The sequence below is a fragment of the Anguilla anguilla genome, chromosome 18, assembly GCF_013347855.1.
Source record: "Anguilla anguilla isolate fAngAng1 chromosome 18, fAngAng1.pri, whole genome shotgun sequence".
Taxonomy (NCBI): Eukaryota; Metazoa; Chordata; class Actinopteri; order Anguilliformes; family Anguillidae; genus Anguilla; species Anguilla anguilla.
The window spans coordinates 23,017,243-23,040,341 of NC_049218.1; the positions used below are offsets into that span (position 1 = coordinate 23,017,243).

At 45.2% G+C, this 23,099-nt stretch overlaps 1 protein-coding gene across 3 annotated transcripts; it reads right to left on the reverse strand.

Moving 5' to 3' along the window:
* Positions 1 to 1,027: 1,027 nt before the first annotated feature.
* On the reverse strand, positions 1,028 to 22,183 carry hmgcll1 (3-hydroxymethyl-3-methylglutaryl-CoA lyase-like 1). 3 transcript variants are annotated; one of them, XM_035399523.1, is made up of 9 exons: positions 21,938 to 22,183; positions 20,801 to 20,878; positions 18,169 to 18,276; positions 17,257 to 17,304; positions 16,603 to 16,751; positions 12,753 to 12,816; positions 12,188 to 12,376; positions 3,235 to 3,360; positions 1,028 to 2,118 (listed from the first exon to the last, which is right to left on the reverse strand). In XM_035399523.1, exons 1-9 carry the CDS (start codon positions 22,031 to 22,033, stop codon positions 2,017 to 2,019), a joined length of 960 nt encoding a protein of 319 aa, XP_035255414.1. In that variant the 5' UTR covers positions 22,034 to 22,183; the 3' UTR covers positions 1,028 to 2,016. The 3 variants fall into 3 exon arrangements, with proteins under 3 accessions (XP_035255414.1, XP_035255413.1, XP_035255415.1); XM_035399522.1 differs by having other exon boundaries at positions 17,209 to 17,304; positions 21,938 to 22,179; XM_035399524.1 differs by lacking the exon at positions 21,938 to 22,183 and having other exon boundaries at positions 17,209 to 17,304; positions 18,182 to 18,276; positions 20,801 to 20,839.
* Between the last annotated feature and the right edge of the window lie 916 nt (positions 22,184 to 23,099).

Sequence of the window (23,099 nt, forward strand, 5' to 3'; positions counted from 1 at the left end):
TCTGTAGACCCAAATCCCTTCTGCACCCCCCAGTGGAAGATTGTAATTTCACACACATTTTATGAGACTGCGTGTGGGTGTTAGGGTGAGCTGGTTTAGTGATGTGACTGTGTGGTGTGGGGATGGAGGGACAGGAGTTTGGGCATACCCTGTGAGTTGCACACACGCTCACATATACATATACTGTGTCCTCCAAAAGTATGGTAACAGTAGAGTGAAATTTGTAATTTTTGTTCTTTGTGATATTATGCATTTGGATTTGAGATCAAAAGATGAATATGAGACTGTGCCACACACCAGTGTGACACCCCTGGGAGGGAGATGTGGCAGTACTGGGGAACACCGCTGTCTGTCGCATAGAGAGAGAGAGAGAGCGCACCCACACAAACATGAAATAAAATAAACGCCATCTTCACCCTTCCCCTTCACGGGTTCCAGGCGGAAACAATGAATTAAAACAGGGGTGGCCAACTCCGGTCCTGGGGAGCCGCAGGGTCTGCGGGTTTTTGTTTTGACCTTAAATACAACAACCACTTACACAAAATAAACCAGGTGAGGTGAGTTAACTGTGTAATCACCTTCTTTAATTGATCAATTAAGCACTGAGTAAAAACAAAAGCCAGCAGACCCTGCGGCTCTCCAGGACCTGGGTTGGCCACCCGTGAATTAAAATAACAAACTAAAATAACGAAGACAAAAGTAAGTAAAACTGAGCGACAACTATTCCAGTTTGCTGCTCTGTAGCTGGACTGCTTTCCAGCAGACCAGCTCCTCCAAATTTTCAGTGGCAGTTAACTTTTGCCTGTCTTATTAAAAGAAACAAAATCTAAATTAAACGAAACTCAAATAAAGAAACTCTCTCTCTCGGTGTTAGCTCCCGGTCTTGGCCCCGAGCTGTGGAGAGCAGCACACCTTTAAGCACCTGGGCTGATTAGCTAACGCAGCCCAGCTGCGTGTGCTCTCTCCACAAGCCGGCGCAGCCGAGACCAATCCGCCTCTCCGGCGGACCAAATGCTACAGACTAAAGTACAGACAATCAGCTTTTATTTCCAGGTATTTACATGCATACATGTTTTACAATTTTACAGAAACTGTTCAACGGATTAACTTAAAAGTAAATTAAAGCAATAAATATTTTTTTTCATAGCCTTTAAATTCAATAATTGCATCAAGTCTACAACCCGATGCCATCACAAAATGCTTGGTATCTTTGGAAATGTCTTTCCTGGCATTAACTGTAGCCACTTTCAGTTAATCTTTGTTTCTTTGATCAATAAAATCTGATCGTACTTTTGTCTCATATTTATCTTTTGATGTCAAATCCAAATGCCTTAAGTATACAGAAAGAAAATAACAAATTTTACCATTTGTACCACTCCACCATTACCATACTTTTGAAGGGCACAGTATGTACGCACACAGACAGTACATGCATACGACACATACACACAGCACTCAAAACACAGTTATTACATAATACATATGAAATTAATGCATGTATTCTTCAATAGGGTAGCATTACATACACAGACATACATATGCACTCGTAAAAACATCCATGCATTCATTCACACACACAGACATACATACAATATCCAGCTCACAATCAGTTCATACATTCATTCAGACACACTTACTGTACATGAATGCATACAGTACTTGTATTAGATAGTACGCACATATATAGATTAACTTCAGTTAATATACAGTAGCCTGCACAGTGGCAGTGCATAAATACATACACATAGAGTTTATATACTGTAAATAGGTAAATGTCTGTGAAGGTTTTTGGTCAGAAAAACAGAGAGACAATGACCATAAAATTTTCCCTCAGTAGCAATTATAACTAAAGTGCACATAGTGTCTTACAAGTATGAAATCTCTGAGGAATTTTTTCTTTTTGCAGCATAGAGATAGGAGAGCACACTACGTATACATACAGTATCACAGAGAGTACTGGCTAGCTTCGCGTAAAGGGACAGACGTGAAAGTGACATCGAGGCTCCGGATGGGGAGCTAGGGTCGGCAGTGGGCTCGGGCGACCTTGGAGCCGGTCTGGCGGTTCAAAGCCTTGCAGATGAAGTCCCCCGCGTCCATCACCTTGGAGAGATCCACTCCCTGCCGGAGAACAGAGGAGAACAGCAGGTCTACCGTGTTACCAGCAGGGGGAGCACTTGCAAAAGAAACATCATGCAGATGGTGATTTTAAGGTGTACTTCATTGTCTCCCAAGGGAGAAACTTGTCTTGGATCAGAGAAATCCTACAGCATAAAAAAACAACAAGACATTTCACATTTCACATTCACAGTTCATGCATTACAAATGTAAACATTAAATATAAACGTACACATAAAGGAATCACCATCTCATATTATAGTCCGTCAGTCCATCTGTCTTCTATCTATCCATTCATCTATCCACCTCTAGTTGCTTATTAATGAGTGTCATTAAGAGAGGGATAAAGGAATGTTTGCAACAATTGTATTTATTCTCAACAGACTTAATAAAGCGGTTGTAGGACCCAAGGTGCTGTTAGATCAAAGCCCACAGAGAGACTGTTACAGGCTGAACCCTCCTGTGTAAGTACCCTGTGACCCTACATCTGACTCTACACAGTTGGGTGAGTTATGGGTTGGTGTGGGATGTGGGGTGTGGGGGGTGACATTTGGTTTGCAGTGCATTCTGTCAGTGGGGTTTATAGGGGGTTCATAGTCACAGACTGAATTGTACTTGGGGACAAACTTTTACAGCAGCCCTTAGAAGCATCACCTAAAGCTGCGAGAGAGAGTAGGCCTCGGTTTTGACCGAAAAGGAGGTCTGTTTTTAGAATGTTCAAAGAGCAGCGCTCACAGGTTTAACTTAAAAGGAGGTCTGTATTTAGCACATAATAGTGGTGTCAGTCACCGTTTTTTAACTAAAAGAGGTCTGTTTTGGCACATTGTACCAGGTCACAATCACCGTTTTGACTAAACATGCTCTGTTGTCAGGGTAACATTCACCGTTTTAACTAACCGTGGTCTGTTTTGGCACGTTGTAAGGGTGACAGTCACCGTTTTGACTAAACATGGTCTGTTTTGGCAAACTGTAAGGGTGACAGTCACCATTTTAACTAAAAGAAGTCTGTTTTGGTGCATAGTACGGGTCACAGTCACCGTTTTAACTAAACATGGTCTGTTGTCAGGGTAACAGTCACCGTTTTGACTAAACGTGTTCCGTCGTCGGGGCGACAGTCACCGTGTTAATCCCCAGGCCGTGCAGCATGTACAGGACGTCCTCGGTGGCCACGTTTCCTGTGGCCCCCCGGGCGTACGGACAGCCCCCCAGGCCCGCCACCGACGAATCCACCACGGAAATCCCCATCTGCGGGAGAGAAGCAGGATCAGTGTCCCCAAAACCCCCTTCCCCCTCCCCCCCTCCCCCCCCCCCCCCCTTCTCCCTCCCCAAACTAAAAACACACGTGCGAATGCAGGTTCACTCCCGGTCCCCTTTGTTGTGCATGCGCATGCTGTGACCTGCGATGCGGAGAACCAGGGGAACGCCATCATTCTTACGCCGCTCACAGATCTGACAAGTGCCCGCCACCAAATTTCCTCTTTCCCTTTTTCTTTCTTCCTTTTTTTTTTTTTTTAAAAAAAAAACAACAACATTGGCAACAAAGAGCTTGTGTTTTCACATGTATCTGAAATTCGGTGTGAAAAGGACAACTGTACTCCAGTGCACCGTACCACCTCCAGGCCCCTGTAGGGCTGATACCCCGAATCCAGGTGTTTCAAGGCTGTTTTCTTTATTTTTTACGTTATTGATATAAGTTTCTGGTATGGGTAAGGAGCTGGTTACAAGACCGCAGGTTCGATTCCCAGGTAGGACACTGCTGTTGGTACCATTGAGCAAGGTACTTAACCTGCATTGCTTCAGTATACGTCCAGCTGTATAAATAGATGCAATGTAAATGCTATGTACAAGTAGTGTAAGTCTCTCTGAATAAGAGCATCTGCTAAATGCCTGTGATGTAATGTTTAGTATTTCCAGTAGCGGAGCCTTTCTGGCGAGTGTGAAATAGGGAGGTGTGGAGTCTCTCTGTAATAATATAAGCGCCCGGTACAGCCAGCCGACCCACAGGGCAGCACACAGCTGGGCGTAGCGTAGCTCAGACAAGGAGGGTTTCAGTCAAGGGGGTCATCCTCGTCTCACTGTGTGAGGGATAGTCAGGCTATCTGGGGCCTGCAGTTTGCATTGCACCAGCCGTGTGTTAAGCGCACTGAGCAGCTCAGCTGGTGGACTGCAAGGCGAAAAGAAGAGGACGCTGCCATCACACCTTTCGGAAAAGAGCATGTCCTTGTCTTCTCTCCAAAACTCACATGGGATGTAGTAGTGATGATATGGGCCTAAAAGACAATTATAGGTGCAGTTGCTAGGGTGAACAGCAACCTGTGTCAAGAGGGACCTACTCGCCCCCTTACTGAGTAAGGGGGGATAAGGTAAGATAAGAAATTATTTTTAGAACAAGGGCGTTCTCCTGTGTTCACCACAGTATTAGCCAGGTGTTTGTGTCCAGAGTATTTTAACTGCTACTGTTCTTTCTCCGCAGGAAAGCGCAGACCTTCGGTGCGAGGTGAACATCATCGCTAATGACACATAGCAAGCCCTCCATTTTGACCTGCTACAATGACTGTACTGTCAGGGAGGCAATGCACCTTATTACAGAATGCAGGATAGGCTTATTTTTATTTTTAGAGTGCTACAGCAAAAATCACCCATCTTTCAGACACGAGGTACGGAGAGGTGACCCTGACGGTGATCACGCCTCCTGCCTGCGTCCAACGCAAAGCTGCGAAACTATTCGCCCCCTGGGAGGACAATAAAATGAAATCGGACTCAGAATCATTTCCCGTCCAGTAGTTTTAAAAGCAAAAAAAGAAAAGAACACATTACCCGTATTTGTATTACCCGTCACTCTGCGGTACTTGTCTGGGGTTCCAAATCTAAAAGATGAATTCCATAAGGTGCGTTTCTGTACGTGGGCCAGGCGAATCGGGAAATTGAAATGCTGTTCTTTGGAATAACTCAGCTTTAATGGCACTGAGGCTACCTCCGAAAGTCCCCGGACACAATGGCTCAGTCTTCTTCTCCCCCTTGTACAAACACTCTGTCGCATATGAAATAATAATCACGGATAAGGTGTCTTTCTTGTCCTGTTTGACATTCCTGGGTTTGAGCTGGCTCGAAACAATGTCCGCAATTGAAGTGATTGCGGGATTTTGTACATTCTGTGGGAGAGCATGCTTTTTACGACCCACCACAGGCGTCTGGACTCCATACGAGAATTAATGTAGCGCTGTGGGTCATTCCCCCGCTAGTCTCAGCTATTGTTGGCCCATTCAGAATCGACAGAGAGTGGAGGATAACCACCTCTTGTTCAATATTCTGTTCCCTTCATTTTTTATATATATTTTTTGTTGCTTTATATCATTCAACAATTTACAACAGAGATGATACGAATATGGAAATTGCTGTATATCTGACTTGACAGGGACGTGTTTGACCCAGCACAAAACCACAGACGCATTAATCTTTGACTTTTGTAATGACTGATTGCATTGGTTATGAATCTGGCCTTTGTTACGAATCTTTCTTATAAACACTGGCCCAGCAGCACTGGCAGTGAACACCAGGGGGCGCTCCCCTGTGGCTTGTTTGGTGTTTTTTGGTGGTGTTGTGAGGTGGGAGAGAGTGTCAGGAGTGTTCCATACAGAGCAGGATCCACTCTGGACAGCTGATTCCTAAAAGCCACTCCATATTGAAAGACAACGACAGGCTCACTCACATTTTTAGGACGCGGAAGTTAAAATTATATATAAAGGTATTATAAATTTCTTTGAATGTTTTTTGAGAAACTTAAAACCCTATTTTTTTACGCTTATTTCACATGTAAAGACCTCTCAATGTTGTAACTTGTTTTCTGAGAAAGTTCTGGAAGGGATAGTCACCGTCGAATAATGATGTTTTTGAGAGCATGTGTTTGTATTCATAGTTTATGCTCTTTCATTGATACATGTCTCTCACAGGGTACCCCCTGGAGGACCGTCTACAGCAGCCTCTGGAATCTTTTGTCTCCACCGTCGCGAATTACGCAGTCCCCCTCTCTCTCTTTTTTCTCGGGGGCGTTCGCAGATTAAGAGATCAGAATGTTTTCCACATGTACCCTTCCGCTGTCAGGAGAATATTAAAGAGGTTTTCCAGCTTCCGAGACAGATGTGGAGGCATCCCGCAGAGAGGCGAAATTAACGCCGTTATCCGCGTCCTGACCCCGCGACGGCATCGGGACAGCTAAGTTCCAGCCCCCCTACATACCCCCCCTCCCCCCCCCCCCCCCCCCCCGGCCCAGCCCGAAACAATCACTGCGCCCCGCTCCCCCTATCTCGCAGAACCGCAGCCCTAATTGCAGGGCTTTTTAAGGGGACCCGGGCCTGTTTCGTGCGATTGCCGTGGAGCTGGGGCTGTAATTGCTGTTTGTGTTGGCAGCGAGGAGTGATCCACTCGGGCGAGCGCCGCGCGGTACGTTTCCAGAGAAAAAGAAAGCTAGTGTGGGACATTCTACCGGGCAGACATTTTTGTTGTGTAAACATTCGGCGGTAATCTACCGTGCCGATGCTAGCATAGCTAGCGCCGCGGCGGGCCCGAGGGGGTCTCGGAGAACAAAGAGAGCGCCCCCCGTGGCCGCTCGCGTTTCTTTGTGGTTAACGGCCCGCGTCGGGAAGGGGGGGGGGGCGGGGGCGGTCAGCCAGGTGAGCGAAGACAAGAATCCAGATGCGAATCCCAGGTGACAAACAGGCGGTTGATAAAGAAAAAATAAAAATGCAAAATTCAAAATTGTCATGGATGAGGGAAATTTTATGGCAAGAAACGTCTTGGCGTGTCACAGAGCAAGGGAGTCTGGGTAACTGTAAACAAACATTAACCTTTTAAAATGAAATCTTCAAATCGCACTACTGTAATCGATCAAACGTTAAATCTTATTTCATTCATATCAACTCAATGGCTGAGGCAATATTGTTTCATTGCTTTCATGCCAATAAAGCTCTTTGAGTTGAATTGAATTGAATCAATAACGGTCAGCGATGATGAGGAAGGGGGCCGAAGGTTCCAGGCCTACGGGCGGGAGCTCTAATCTAATCGCCCGCCCGTGCTCAGAGGCCACGGCTCCCCGCGCTCGCCACGGTAACCGCATCATCGATGAGTGCGAGCTTGTATCCCTTGGAACGCCCCGCGGCAGAATTACTTTCGCTTTTTTTCTCTTTTTCGCCGGATCAGCTTTTGACGTTTCTCTAAATAAACCCCGGGATTTGGCCAGAGGGGCACTGACGGGCGGCGAGCCGCTCCTCGACCTGACGCTTTTTTCCGAACCTGGAAAAGCTCTTTCCGAGCAGCAGTAAATAAACACCCCTGCTGCGGCGAAACCGCAATCTTTTCCCGGTATTTGTGGCAGAGGAGAAGGCAGTAAAAATACATAAGTGAATTACACTGATGAGGACTGGAGGTCTGGAGCGCCCTGCTGCATGAATGGCCTCCATGGTCCGGGTTCCAAAGTAAAGACCCCGCAACCCGGGAGGGGGGGGGGGGGGACGGGGCGGTAAGACAGCCGCGATGGCGGCGTCCGTGTGCTGGCGGCGACCGGAGGCTTGGAGAAAAGCTGCGAACACCGCGATCGTCTCCGTGCCAACGCCTAGCGGACCCTCCCCCAGGCCCCGAACCCACAAAAACACAAAGAAACGGAACAACGCTAGAAAGATGAGCAAAATGACTATCATTTTTGGGCTGCTCTTGCCCATAGCCTGTGTGGAAGAGGTGGGGAGCAGAGACTGGAAGGGGGGCCTTGGAGAGGGGAGAGGTAGTGCCCCCTCCCTTATACGAATCGTATTATTCTTTCTGGGGAGAATTAGATACCCATTCGAGGTCATGACCAAGATAAATGCAGGCCCTCTTCAGCATACCTTATACCTTCCAACCAGGACACTTGACATCATGGCCAACCAGGTTCCGGATCTTTCTCCCGAAGTTGTTTCACTGGCTCTTTGGTCATAAGGAGGGGGGTCTCCTTATAACTGCATCAACCAGGCCATAAAAATTCATTGTCTGCCTTTTTGCGGCACGTTAGTAAAGTTAGTTTTAGAGTAAAACTGGGCCATAGCCGTGGTGCGGGGGTCTGGGAGAACGGGTCAGGGCCGAGTTTCTGTAACACACACAGGCCACAGAGCCAGTGCTCCAGAGCAGGGGCTTCGCCTAATGAGCCACTAAGCCCCGCCTTCAATTAAACCGGGGAGTTAACCGTGACCTGTCGTGTCATTAGTGTCGCCAGAAGCGCTTTTAATGAAAGCTGCAGCCGCGCTCTCGCACTCGACCTGTCAGTCAGCGCTGGGTATCGCTCCAGGTTTGCTGTAACTGATTTCATTTTCCGTCCTTTTTCAGAACCTTCACATCAACGCGACGAGACGAGACGAAAGCAGAATCCCGCTAATTCCGCTTCTTTTAAGCTGAAACATGAAAGCGGCGTCCCGATCGTTCGTCTGCGAGACGACAAAAGGAGAGTAATTAAAAGCATGCAGTATGTCGGCCGGAAGAAGCCGACTGCGCGGCCACATCCTGTCCTGCTCCGAGCACTTTCACCGACACACCGCGCGGATCCGACGGGAGTTCGCGGATTTTTCGTTGGGAAACGTTCTCTAATTAAAGCCTGCGTTCTGCGGTTCTTGTCTCGGCAAAGATTCGTTTACGGAAACTAACTACAAATATCTCTACCTATTGTTGCATGACTCAAATATCGAATGTTTTGCTAAGGTTTCTGAGCAACAGTTGGTGGGCTGAAATGTTATTATTATTATTATTATTATTACACAACCCTCTTGTAAGCATATCAGATGTAAGAATATGCTGGATGTAGTAATGTAGCAATTCTGTGTGATGTAATCTAAATAGCTCAATGAAAATGCACATCTATTAATGGAAAGTAATTGTTCATTTTTCCTTTTCTGTAATTTTCAGTATATATAAATAAGGTAATAAAATGTATTTCAGCTTGTGTATCCTGTAGCCACCTCGATATCAACTCTACCCTAATGAGTGAAATAATGGGTTCATTTATGTTTCAAAGGCTGTTGACTGCAGTGGAAGTTTTGGCCATACATTTAGAGCAATCTGGTAATTTAAACACACAACTTTCATTCTTAAAGACAAGTCAGGTCAAACTAAAATGTGTTCATTTTATGTATCGGTTCAGTGGACTTTGCCGTCATGTGACTGCACTCTACTGCATTTGCTAGCTACTTTCTAGTCACACAGTAACATAAACTAGGCTAAACACAAGCTAACATAAGCTAGCTTTCTACATTTACAAGCTTATTCTACTGCTCTTCCACCCACCCTTACCCCTTATTCCCCGTCCACTGTCGACGTCCTCTATCTATATGGAACACCCCTCCCCACCCCCACTGTTGCCCCTCCACTTCACCTCCTACCACTGAATGCCCCCCCTACTGTTCTCCTGTCGGCTCATACAGGGACCAAGCTACCCCACCCCCCCCACCCCCCACTGAGGCCTGGCATCTCCATGAGAGCTGTCCCACAGTCCATCTGAGCGCCACATTTCCCACACACTGAATACCAGGCAGATCTATGGCTCAAAACCCATGCCTCTGCGTAAACAGCGCCGTCTTTGGCATTTACCAGAAAAGCTCAGATTATTGCCCGTAAACCTCGTCCCGGGCTTGTAAAAGATGCATTTTTTTTCCAGATGTGAGATGCAGTGTTGACCGCAGTGTTGGTTTGTGTTGTGGCTTCAGAGGTATTTTGGGCTGAAGTTAATTCCCCTGCGCAGAGTTTCGAACCGGCGCGTTCCGTCGGCAAAGGAGCCGACCGGCAACGGCTCGCACGGAGAAGCTTGACGGATTAGGCAGGCGCTCGTAAGCCCGGCCCTCGAAATGGAAGTAGCCCCCCCCCCCCGCCCCGGTCGAGCGGACTGCCAAAGGTGTGTCCACGACAGCATTAAAGAGGCGGCCCAAAAAAAACGCAGGCCCCGCGAAGCAGGCCAGACGGACCATCGAACGTCTCCATCAGGCTCAAAAGCAGAGAGGACGGCGAGCCGACGCGGGGCCCGCGGGGGGCCGGCGGCCTTCATTTCGCTCACAGCTGGACGTGTGAACCGCCGCCGGGGCCTAATGAAAAAGCCACGCTAAAAATCTTTCATTTCCATCCTGTTTTTTTTTTGTGTTTTTTTTTTTTTTGGAGATGGGGGAGGACGAACGGTCAGGCTGAACTTATTGCATTCCGTGGTCCCGGGGCAACTGTGATGAATCCGCTTTTTATGCCGATTCGCACAGGAGAAATGCCGCTCGTTCCTGTTCCCCGCGAAGCGCTGTCAAATGCGCCCCAAATCGGGGGTCCTCCCCCACTCCCCCCTCCCCCCCCAAGGCTAGGTATTTTTATTATTAAACGGTGGGAGAGGGCAGCCAAAGTGTTCCCCTTAAATGCATGCGAAAGGAATTCAGTATACAGTGACAAATTATACTACGGATCCCGTGTGAGGATTCTAATCTGTCAGAAATAGGTTTTTAAATTAAAATAAAATAAAACAACTTTTATTTCTGACTTGGCTCTCGGAGAAAACTTCCTGCCGCAGTCACAGAAACACAGATTTAAAAACGAGCACGATCTGAAAGACGAAATGACAATCGAACGCGATGCTGCTTTGATACGAAACAGGTATATTTAAGGAAGCACTTCAAAAGCCTTTTGAAATAGGAGACCCTGCTACGGGGGTGGTTTGCAGCAAAGGCAGGCAGCTGGGGGGGAGACTGCCCACACATGAGTCAGATGACCCTGGGACAGTGGCCTTTGCCACGAACAGAAACCAGCCATTATCCAGCAATGAGCCGTGCTACTAGCCGTGCTCCTGTGGAAAATAAACAAGGGCGAGCGAAAGACAGCCAGATAAACGAAGAAAGAAAGAGTTTCAGGGAGAGGACAAACAGAACGTAAGAGAGATAGAGAGACGGGGTTTTAAGAAGAGGCAGCACTAAATGTCTGGGGGTCTCCTTTATCCGTTTGGCATGTTTGTTTAAAAATGACAAGGAGGTGAAAGCAGAGATTTCCCCCGGGACTTCTGGCACCCTCTAGGCAAAGAGGACAGTTTAGAGACAGATGATCTGGAAGACCACATCTCCCAGGGGCCAGTGGGCTCTCTCTGTCAGATAAACTTTATTGGCATGACCACACATCAGCATAGTACTGCCAAAGCAACTGTTTACAAGGTCTGTAAAATCTCTCTCTCTCTCTCTCTCTCTCTCTCTCTCTCACTCTCTCTCTTTGTCTCTCTCTCTCTCTCTCTACTTCCCTGTCACTCTGTTTTTCACTCCCTCTGTATGACGGTCATATGAAATAGACATATTTATGCCAATTGTTATGCCATTGTGGCGACCCTCATCCATCTGTTGCCCCCACTAGCGCTAAAAAAGAGCAGGGCTTCGCTGCGGGTGGGGGGCGGGGGGCTGGGGGTGGCGACTGCGGAGGTACACAGCCTTGAACCTCGGGGGTGCACAGTTCTTTCCCAAAATGCTCCCATTTGGGTCCACAGCAGGAAGGTCGTAAAGAATACGACTTGCCATCCTGGAAACCGACCATTAGACAGTATTTGATTTTGAAGTGTAAACATGTGCGGCTGTTACCTCAGCACCCCACACACACACACACACACACACACACACACACACATGCACACACACACATACACACTCACACACACCTATACACACTCTCAAACACACACACACACACCCCCACACACACACACACATGCATGCACAAATACACACACACACACACACACACACACACACACGCGCATACACACACTCACACACGCACATTTTTCCTACTTCCTAGATAGTATGCAACACTCTGGAAGGCATGGTGTTGAACATCCCAAGACCTTCTGCTTTAACAAAATAACCAGGAAAACTATTGTATGCATTGATAATTATAACCCATTGATCAATGATACAAACAGAACTCAACACGAAATATCTTCTGTGATCCTTTTTACAATTTTAAATGGGTAACGAATCTCTTGTTTATGAGGGGTACATTCGCTGTAGGGAGACCCCAGAGCAGTCAGTGAGAAGCCCCTCCCCCTTACCTGTAGCGCCAGGAGAATGTTGGCCAGGGCCTGCCCGTAGGTATCGTGGCAGTGCACGCCCAGGGCGTGCCCGGGCACCTCCTTCAGCACGCTCTCCAGCAGCGTCGCCATGGCGCCCGGCGTTCCTACGCCGATGGTGTCGCCCAGGGAGACCTCATAACAGCCCAGGCCGTACAGCTTCTTCGCCACCTAACCGTGGAGAGAGAGAGAGAGAGAGAGAGAGAGAGAGAGGGAGGGTGAGAGAGAGAGAGAGAGAGAGAGAGAGCGTGAGAGAGAGAGAGAGAGAGAGAGAGCGAGAGAGAGAGCGTTTCGTCCAAACAACGTTCTCTGGAAACATAAACAGGCAGAGACCTCCGGCGACACGCGGGCCAATCCGGGCTTGTGTAAACGGAGACGCGTGTAGACACAGCTCGGGCCCGGGCGGAACTGAGCAAACTTTCCCGGTCGTGAAAACGCTACCGCGCCGCGTACAATGATACGCTGTGACCAAAATGGCCGGAGAAAAAAAAAAAAAACAGTTTGCCATTTTCATACGTGAGAAAATAAACAGCTGAAACAGCCTTACCTCTGTCACTTTGGCAGGTGCTACATTTCCCTCATATGGGCATCCCAGAGCACAGGAAACATACCTTAAAAAAATGAATATATATATGAATGAATATATACACTTATATATACAATATATACAATGAATATATATATATGAATGAATACATACACTTGTTTTAATGCTATATATATATATATATATATATATATAGCATTAAAAAAGCGTTAGCACCGACTACATATGCAGTGAGCTCCGCAATGTTTGGGACAAAGGCATATTTTTTCTTGAAATGACTGTGAACTCAACAATTTTATGTTTTTCAATCAAACAACTATGCATAAAAAGTGCTGAAACCTACATAGTGAAACCAAAGTGCAAGAAAATACTTGTAAATAAATGCTGAGAATGTGCACTTTGACTACATGTGAATTGTTGTTTACAAATTTAAAATTGTGGAGTACCATGCCAAATCAAGAAAAAAAATATGTCTTCGTCCCAAACATTGTGGAGCTCACTGTATCTGGCCTGTTAACTGTGAAGCACATTGCTGAAATTTCAGTTGTAACAAGGCAGAGTATATTGAAAATCTAGTTTAATTAACTGAGCTTTCGGTCAAAATGACCTTCTTCAGAGAACACATGGATACTGTGAGCATACATGGAACTGTAGATTTGAAAGCTACATGTATATCTGTATACATGAAAACGCATGATGTTTAGCAATCTTTTGTAAATTTGCTATTTTACATATATACTTATGCACACATGTAAAAGGATGAATATTGATTTCTCTTCATGTATTGAATATAATTAATTTATTAATTAATGTCCTGTATATTGTAATAGGCGTTTCCGTTTATTCAATGGATGTTTCCATTGTTTTATAACTGTCAATCCTGTGAGGAGGAGGAGGAGGAAGAAGAGGAAGAAGGAGCAGCAGCGTGGCTGTGTGAAGTTGTATTTGAATGTCCTGTGCCCTTACACGAGGTCAGTGGGTACAGAAGTTAATGTTTATAAGGAGTAAAACGCTGTGGTCACTGTAGTTATTTCTGAGGGAAACCCTGAAAAGTGCCAACCATTTGGTTCCGTAGAGGCATGGAGTATGGTTTGCCAGCCCATAACTGGGCGGAAGGCATACCTGCCATCCCAAAACACACACACGCACACACACGCAAACTTGAACTCGCACATGCACACACACACACACACACACACACACACACACTTGTGCGCGCACACACACACAGAGCCTACTCAAAGAAAAAAAAAATACATCTGTGAATGTCTTTCTATCACAGCATGAGACGAGGAAATAGTTCTGAGGTTTTGCAGTGAGGAAGAGACCTACCAGTAAGCACTATCTAATCATGGCCTGATAATCGGGCTCCCTGGCTAAAATACCTCCTCAATAAGCCACAAATACTCTTGTTTTGGAACCGGAATTGCTATTCTGGTATTTAAGGTCAGCCAGATAGCATTTTAAATGTTCTTAACATGTCCTTATTTCAGATGTACAAATGCTAATCTTTTTACCGCAATTGGGGTTTTGAGGCTACGGCAGCTCGGAAGATTAAATTTTAAGTGTGGTAAGTGATGTCGACAGCAGTGAACTGAACCGTCACTATAAGCTTATTTCCTCTCCAGAGATACTACACATAGATATTTTATACTTTAGAATAGATTTGACAGTAGCACCATGGGTTTTAAACTGAGAAAAAGTTCTTTGCGGAAAGTTGGACCGTGTAAAAAAAATAAATCCATAAGGTAATTGTCCTTAAAAAACGCATTGTTTGGTGGACTACAGGGCAGTGTTTTTTTTAAATTATATATATATATAAATACGTGTTAAATGTTTTATTTTATTTTTTAAGAAACTAATTTTCGCATTTTTTTTTTTTGACATTAAGACCATGTGAAAGCCAATCCACCAGTTCGCCGTGTCTCCTGGGTTGCCAGCGTGTTTTTTGTGCCTTTTGGTATAGCGTATCAATCACAGACGCAATGATTTCTTTTCCCCGGTACTGTCGACACTGTCGAGGAGAAACAATGTAAGAGGATAAGCTGCGTGAATTCGTATGCCCTTTCTATATGCACTTACTGACTGAAGTAGCGCGCGAGCCAGTGAAGGAGGAGCGAATGTTTCTCTTGGGCTCCGGGCAGTCAGACGATACTTCAGCTGGCTACCGGAATTTCCACGGTGTCTCAGCGGAGCCGCAGAAACGGCAGCATCATTCAATCATCTCCGGCGACTGACGTCTAGTCACAATTCTCCAGAACGCGGCTGTGAAGCGCGATGCGTTGCCATGGCGATTCCGCCTTGTGTTCGTTTAGATTAAAGAGCGTAGCCACCAGTGTTTTCTTAGGCACATCTGGACTTCGAGTTGCATCGGGTACGACGTACCAGATTCAATGAACATCTGGAACTCGGCTTATTTACCTAGAATTTCTGGAATAATTCAAACCTGTCTGTATATGCAGTTTCAAATACTCTGTTTAAATTAAACAAATGCCATGAAAATATTACATATCAATGCTGTTATAACAAATAAAGTAAAACCAGGGAAGTGATATTTCAGACAATTTATGTACAGTGTAAGTCTCATGCTTTGCGGCATTGAAATTTCACATAAACTGTTTGAAGGAAAGAGAAATGGTCTAGGCAGGAGTTTGACCAATGCAGCTTCTGTAATAGGCATGCAGTACAAACCACAACTTTCCTGAACAGATTAGACTTTCAAAAAACTCTAGTAGGCTGACATATCTGACTCAGTTAAGGGAGAACTGATGTGTTTAAAACTAACAACTTAAGAAAAAGTTATGTATGTGGCTGTCTGCACGTGTATATGCATGTGTGTGTGTGTGTAAATGCATGTGTGTCTGTGTGTGTGTGTGTGTGTGTGTGTGCACAAGCAAATGTGTGTGCATGGATGTTCTTGGGTATGTGTGTGTGTGTGTTTAAGACCCATATTGATAAATTAATTTAAAATCTACTTGGTTTCCTATACAGAAATAGATCTTGTTTCTCATTTGACAGTAGGAGGAGGGTTGTTGAGGCAATATTCCATCCAGTGCTTGATTATGGTGATGTAATATAAACACACGGCTGCTTCAAGCCTTTAGACTCTGTGTGTCAGTCAGCCCTTTGTTTCATCACTGGAGATAGGTATCGTACATTTTGTTGCGTGCTGTATCATAACGTGGGCTGGCCCTCCCTGTCTCAGGGAAAGGGATCCACATTGGTTTTCTGTTTTTATATAAAAGCTCTTCTCCAAACACTACCTCCTTATGTTACATCTCTGATTGGCTGAAGAGCTGGAGCCTATCAGACTCCTTCTCAGGACTGGTTGACTCTCCAGGTGCCACGGGTCTACTCTGAACTGGGTAAAAGTGCATTTAGATGGTGCTCCTCATGTCTGGAATGAGTTACAGTGCACATTAAAGCTGAACTTTTTGATTACCATGGGCCAATTCAGGACCCTGATTAAGAACCTGTTTACTTGTCAATGTAAATGCTCTGACTGAATTGAATTCGATTATTTTTATTATTATTGTTTTATTTTAACTTCATTTTTTTATTATTGATTTTTTAATATATATATATTTTTCTCTTGTAACCTTTAGCTTTCTACTGTTAAAACACCTTTTTTTGCAGTCAGGGTTCCACTGAAAAAGAGACCCACAGTGTTTCAGTGTGATTCCCTGTGTCACTAAATGTTATTATTATTATTATTATTAGTAGTAGTAGTAGTAGTAGTAGTATGTGTGTATATGTATGTATATGTGTGTGTGTATGTAAAGCTTTTCCTTTCTCATACTAGCCATGCAGAAGGGCAGTGTACACTGTCACAATACAACACAATACAAACCCTCTGACGTTGATCTGCGCCTCCCTGGCCGCCCTGATGACCTCCTCGTACCTCTCCATGCTCTCCGCCACGGAGCAGTTGATGTTCTTCTGGCTGAAGGCCTCTGAGGCCGACGCAAACACAGCCACTTCAGAAGCACCAGCAGCAACCTTCCGCAAAACAGAGCAGACCGTAAGGAAACAGACCGTAAGGAAACGGGTCTCTCCTCCTCATTAAAACACCACCACTCATCCAGCGGCCAGCTGTAAGCTACAAACCAAACTGTTTCATCATGGTGGTTTCACAAAGCAGCCATTTTGAATTTTTAAATTTACTTTTCTATTGCATTTGTTTTGAGTTTTTATGTACTTTTTTTATCTGAAGCTTAAATTAGCTCTACTGACAGTTTGCTTACTATGCAAAAGACCTTTGCCAAAAAGCATTTGCCAATGGCTAAAATATTAATTGTGATTTAGCTGTAGGTTAATGTTGAAAACTGTAATGCAGCATTAAAATCAATTGAAGCCATTCTATAAATTGGATTCAACATGGAAATGAGCCTTGATCAATATTCGTGTTGTAACCACAAGAGTTTTATAGAAAGGTGAAGATGAGAGAATCACTCACGGCTGCCTCAAGGCCTCGCAGATTCGGTGTTAAAACCGGGTATTTCACCTGAGGTAACCTGTTTATCCCCCGGAACACCGCGTCAGCGTCAGCCATCTTTAGAAAAACGATGCAGATAAGAGAAACAAAGATTACATGCTTTTACTTTCTTTTTGAAAAAAAAAAAATCCCATCCAGTTTTTTTTGTTTGTTAAATCAAGTTCTTTCTTTGCTCATTTTAACTTAAATACAAATTCTGTCCCTTCAGCATTGACATAAACCTGCTGATTAGTAGCAGTAGAGGGGGAAAAAAGCAGAAATTATATCGTTTTTGAATTTTTATTTCCCAGCGTTGCTCTCCCAAATTCCGATGTGCCTCCTGCACCCAAACAAGGCCCCGTTGCAGCTGTACACAGCATAAAATAAGTGAGCATTATTAGCACTATGGGCCACGCAGTACAACAGGAGAGCTAGCACAGATCAGAGCAGAGCCACATCTCTCATTAATATGAACTGGCAGCCTGTAGAGACCTGGCGCATCTGTTGGAAGAACTAATACTGCAGTTACCTAAGCAACCAGGGATTGGCAATACGAGGCCTTGTGCCAAGTGTGTTGGGCTGTGGCGGACTCTGGATCGTATGCGGCTAACGACAAAGCCAAGACTTCAACCTGCAGCATCTCGGTTGTAAAACATCCGAGCTGCTCACAAGGGGACTGAATACTATCCGTTGTCCAAAAAAACAAAAAAAAACGTAAGTGTTTTACTGGGGACAAATAAAATATAAGGCACGGTGGACAGGGCCTTTGTGGGACTTTGCCCGAGTATCCAAAAACATCTGTGGGTGTAAAACAAAAAGACAGTAGCCATCTGCAGTTTGCTTTTTAGGGGAGCGGGGCTCTCTGTAGTTTTGGGGAGAGAACAATGGCGGGGCCACAAATCACTCAGCGTGGTGTCTCAGAGCACAAAGCAGAAATACTACCTGTGGTACCCACTTTGAAGACACGAAGCCGGTCGCCTCGATTACGGAGAGACCCGTCTCCGACAGCATGTCTATCAGCTGGATTTTCACTTCTGTCGGGACCATTTCCTGTCGGATAAAAAAAAAAATCGAATCTATATAGTGTTTGCGAAGATATTTTTTCCCTCCGGAGATCGAAAATGTGTGGATATGCAGATATGAGCCCTATTCTATTTGCGTTCTTGATAAATCACTCGCTTTCTGCCTAATTTCTCACTCGGGCTGTGTGGCGTGGTGTGGGTGCACCTCAGAGAATTTGTGTGGCAATATAGAGCAAAAGTGTCCTATGACACGCCTAGAACAGGAACTTGCATTATCCTTTTTATTGAGAAATGTTGATTACTCGTCAATATATAAACCACAATCCCTTTTTTCATGTATTCTGCTCTCACAGGGCAAAATTTTGTTTGGGTTTCGAAACCCCACTGGTAGGTTTCATTGAACTGAGAAGGCGTTCTGAAAGGATTTTGAACTCGGCGTTTCAAACTTCCCAAAATCTGCAGCAGCTTAACCGCCACCAATTTAGGGGTTTAAAAACACTGCAACAGTTTGAATGTGGGAATGATAAAGCTGTGACTTGCCCATATGAAACATAACATATGAGCCATCTGGTAAAATCATGTTATGTTTCCTATATATTTCAAGGGCAGTTTGTGTTCATTTCATCAATACAGTACTTGAAGGAAAAATGTGAAACACATGTTGAAAGTAATCATTGAAAAAAAAAAAAATTCAAGTATTTCATTCTATTTTCGTGAACCCGCAGGCTCCGTGCATCACAAGAAAGTCTTTGTCTTCGGCAGTTTAAACGGGGAACAAAGCTTCGATTCTTGGGCACGTTTAACGGAAAACCTGCACGTACCTTTAGTCTAATGACTGACAGTCGCCATTACCTTCGGAGCCTTTGCTTTTCCTCTAGCTTTCAGGCTTTCTTTTTAGCGCAGTATGTATGAAGCATATATATATATATATATATATATATGTGAGTGTATGTATGGATATAAATATATGTATATATGAATGTATCCATTGTGAAAAATGTGATGGTGTGGCATAAGTACATTTGACTGTATGCTTTAAAACCGCAAATCATTCAGTGAAATGGGCACGGAGAACAGCTCAAAAACATATTAGCCAAAATGAACACCTCTTACTGCACAATGTAATTCAACCCATTGGAACTTAAATACCGTTGTACTGGAGAAACACATCAATGAATGAATTTATTTGGGTGATTTGTGTTGTTTTTCACATAATGAAAATACCATAATTGGGGGGGGGGGGGTGTAGAATGCTACTAGGAAGAATTTAAATAATTATGCGTATGCTGACTTGTGGAAAAAAGTTAAATAATTAAACAGATCAACACGTCTCAGTTACCTTTGCATATATTTATTTTTGTGAGTTTTGAAGACGTTGACCCAGTGCTCTTATCTCCTGCCTGTTTGTCTTTGTGGAAATATTTTTCTAATCTCACTGTGGGTCACTTGTCTTGCAGTGCACAGGTCAAAGTTCACATGTGATAGTTGTGCACAAATAAAAACAGTCCACTCAACGTGTGACCTTTGAACTGTGAGGCCAGGTCACACTTTGATATTCTGGCATACTGTTTTTTGCTGGTACAGCCAAACATCCTTTTTGTGTAAGCATCTATTTATACTGTAATAAATGCCCTCTAAACCCCCTACTCTACACATACCTATATCTTTGTATTTAATGTCCCAGTGATTCATTTAAGTGAACCGCATAGCCCAACATGGTAGTAATACAAAATACGCCTGGATTATTCTGTGATGAAATTATTGAAGTATTAGCATTATACAATAAGACAATGAGACATAAGATCATAAAATCTCAAGTTCTCATCACTTCTCTCCAAAAGGAAAATGGGGGTGGTGTTTCAGTTGAGGTAAATGAGGCACTTTTAAATACATATAATGGGTGACAAAAGCATTTACAATTTTGAGTTCTGTCAGCAGGACAAAAGGCAGGCGCCTGAGGAACTGTCTGAAAGGTGCATTTTTCACTGACACTAGAGAGTGTATCCCACACAGAGTTATAAATACATACAGCGTACCAGGAATAGAAGCCATGAGCAGATACTGTTGAAATGTTGAAAGGTCTTGAAAGACCAGGCTTAGGACACACACCAGACTGAAGGCAAAATGCTCAGCCCTAGTTTGGCTAAATGATTTGTTCTCACCGCCAAACTTTCCTTTTGTTCTTAAAGAGGAACTGAACTTTCTGGGGATTTTGATGTTATTTCAGTTTTAGTGTATTTATATGTGTACGCCCGGACAGTGTTTGTGTGCAGTGAAGACTGCACTCCAAAAAACGTTCCAGTACAACATAAAAACTGATATTTACTGTTTGTAATTGTGAATAAAAGCAATATAATTAACCTGCTCATATATACTGGCTCTGGAAACATTATGTTGTAATGCAAGCTGCTCTCTTAAGGTATCATTTGAGTATGCACACTCAGTGAGTAACAAACATCCAAACATCATTATGAAATAGCTCAGCACAGATCTATAGATTAAAGCCAGATCACCACTTGAAAGCGGTTATGAAAGCAGTGGTTGTACCTTACCTTTTCATTTTGGAGTCCATCTCTTGGTCCAACTTCAACAACTTTAACAAACTCTGGATATCTGTGCACAGGTCCATTCTGAAAGTTTAGGGAAGAACCAGGTCACATAAAATACACTGGAAAAAAAAACGTCAAATTAAAACACTGAAAAAAGCACATCAAATAATATACACTGAAAAACCCTTTCAAATAATGTACACACACAAAAAAACATACAAATAAAACATGCTGACTAAATGGAACTGATTTATTTTCTAAATCATCCCTTTGTTGTAACACCCTATCAGCACAAATAGGGGGAATAGGCAATGCAGCCACTGCAGCTCAATGAGCGAGGATGTGCAAGACGGCCATTTAATAATTTTCCATCTGCATGGAAATATATCTTCTCCTGCCACAGTGAAAGCCCGTATCAACCGTGAACGCTAGAGGCAATTCGAAAAGGTCAAAATAACTGTCTACAGTACATTTGAGATGCAATAAAAATCCGGTTGGCTAGCAATAATATATGGTCCCTGGGGATTGTGCTAAGTTTAGAATTTTTATTTGTTGAAATAGCTCTAAATCAAGAGAGAGGGAAAAGATTAGTGACGCTGAAATGACAGGCTGTTCCGGCTATAAGTTCCACTCTCCCCCCACCACACCACTCCCGCCCCCCACCGTATGAGAAGAAGCAGACAAGAAGAGCGGGTGGGCCTCAGTGGGGAACCCCCCAAATCACCAGTGGCACGATGTTTGGGCAGCCTGTCGGATTAACTGTCGATAATTCAGCCTAATGATGCGTCTCTCTCTCCGCGCGTCCGTGTACATGGGCCGTATCAAAGTCCGCTGACACACAGGACCCCCCCCCCCACCCCCCACCCCCCCCCCCCCCCCCCCCCCCCCCCACCCCCACAAAAAGCAGCCCGCTCGGAGCTTTCATGTTCAAAATGCCACGCAGGAGTCAGACAGGCGGCAGGGGTCTGCGTTGTGTCTCATTACAGTAAGAGGGCCCTCCCACATCCGCCAGCGCCTCTCCCCCCCACCCTCTCCGCTAGCACACAGTGCTGAAGCCCCTCCCTTCCCCTCCTCCATCCCTCCTCCCCCTCTCCCTCCCCTCCTCCCTCTCTCCGGCCTGTCCAGAGGGCCACAGCTCACCTGCGCCTCCTGTAGCCTGTGAGCCAGCCACGGGTAGTCCTGGATCAGCTGCTCGTAGCTCAGGCAGTGCTTCACCGCGGCGGGGACGTTGCCCATCCCCCCGGGTCCCGGGTTCGACTCCCCTGTGGCGTGGCGGGCGGAGGTGCGTACGGCGTGCGATGCTCTCGCCTGGTCGGCTCCGGAGTGTCGCGTCTGCACCGCGCGCGGGATGAGTGGGCGGGGCCTGCCGCTGAGGCATCCTCGTCAGAGATAGGCAGATCTCTGCCGACGGTGACTCAGCCGTTGCCATGGCAGCTGCATCCCCGGTCAGGGAGGGATGAAGGGGGAGGGTGGAGAGAGAGAGATGGGGAGAGAAAGAGAGAGAGAGAGAGAGAGAGAGAGAGAGAAGCAGCGAGAGAAAGTAGGATAAAAAGACATATAAAGGGATAAAGAGACAAGTAGAGGAGAAAACAGGGAGGGAGAGATGTAGAAAATGAAATAAAGAGGGGTAGATAGCCAGTAAAAAAGAGAGTGAGAGAAAGAGAGTGAGAGCACAGTGTCCAGGGGATTGACAGGTCAGCATGGCAGGGCAGCAGTGCAGTATTATGGGTAAGGAACAGGTTCTGTAACCTAAATGTCACAGGTTAGGACCCAATTCCAGGGTAGGACACTGCCGTTATACCCTTGAGCAAGGTAGTTAACCTGCATTGCTTCAGTATATATCCAGCTGTATAAATGGATACAGTGTAAATGCTATGTAAAAGTTGTATAAGTCTCTCTGGAGTGTCTGCTAAATGCCTGTAATGTAATGCAATGTTAGCACGTATATCTTCTGTACTGTATTAAAGCGGATGGCCTGCATTAGCAGCAGCAGGCCTTATGTACAGGGCTCTATGGGCTCTACAGAACTCTAAATCCTGTGTCGTCGGACATGTTCGGCGACCCAAAATCTTCCGGCAGGAACCCAGCACTCTGGGGCAAACACGCTGCTCCATTTCATCTCCAGCAACCGAAACAGCTGCGCCCGTCGCCAGGCGGCCTGCCCTGCCAACACAGACCGCACGCGGTAACAAAATCCGCCTGCGAAACCATGGCAACGCTTGCCCGCGACAGGCCCACGTCGTCTCGTCCAGATGTTAAGCAAGGGCCAGAGGAAGCTCGGGCTGTTTCCAGCAACAATAAG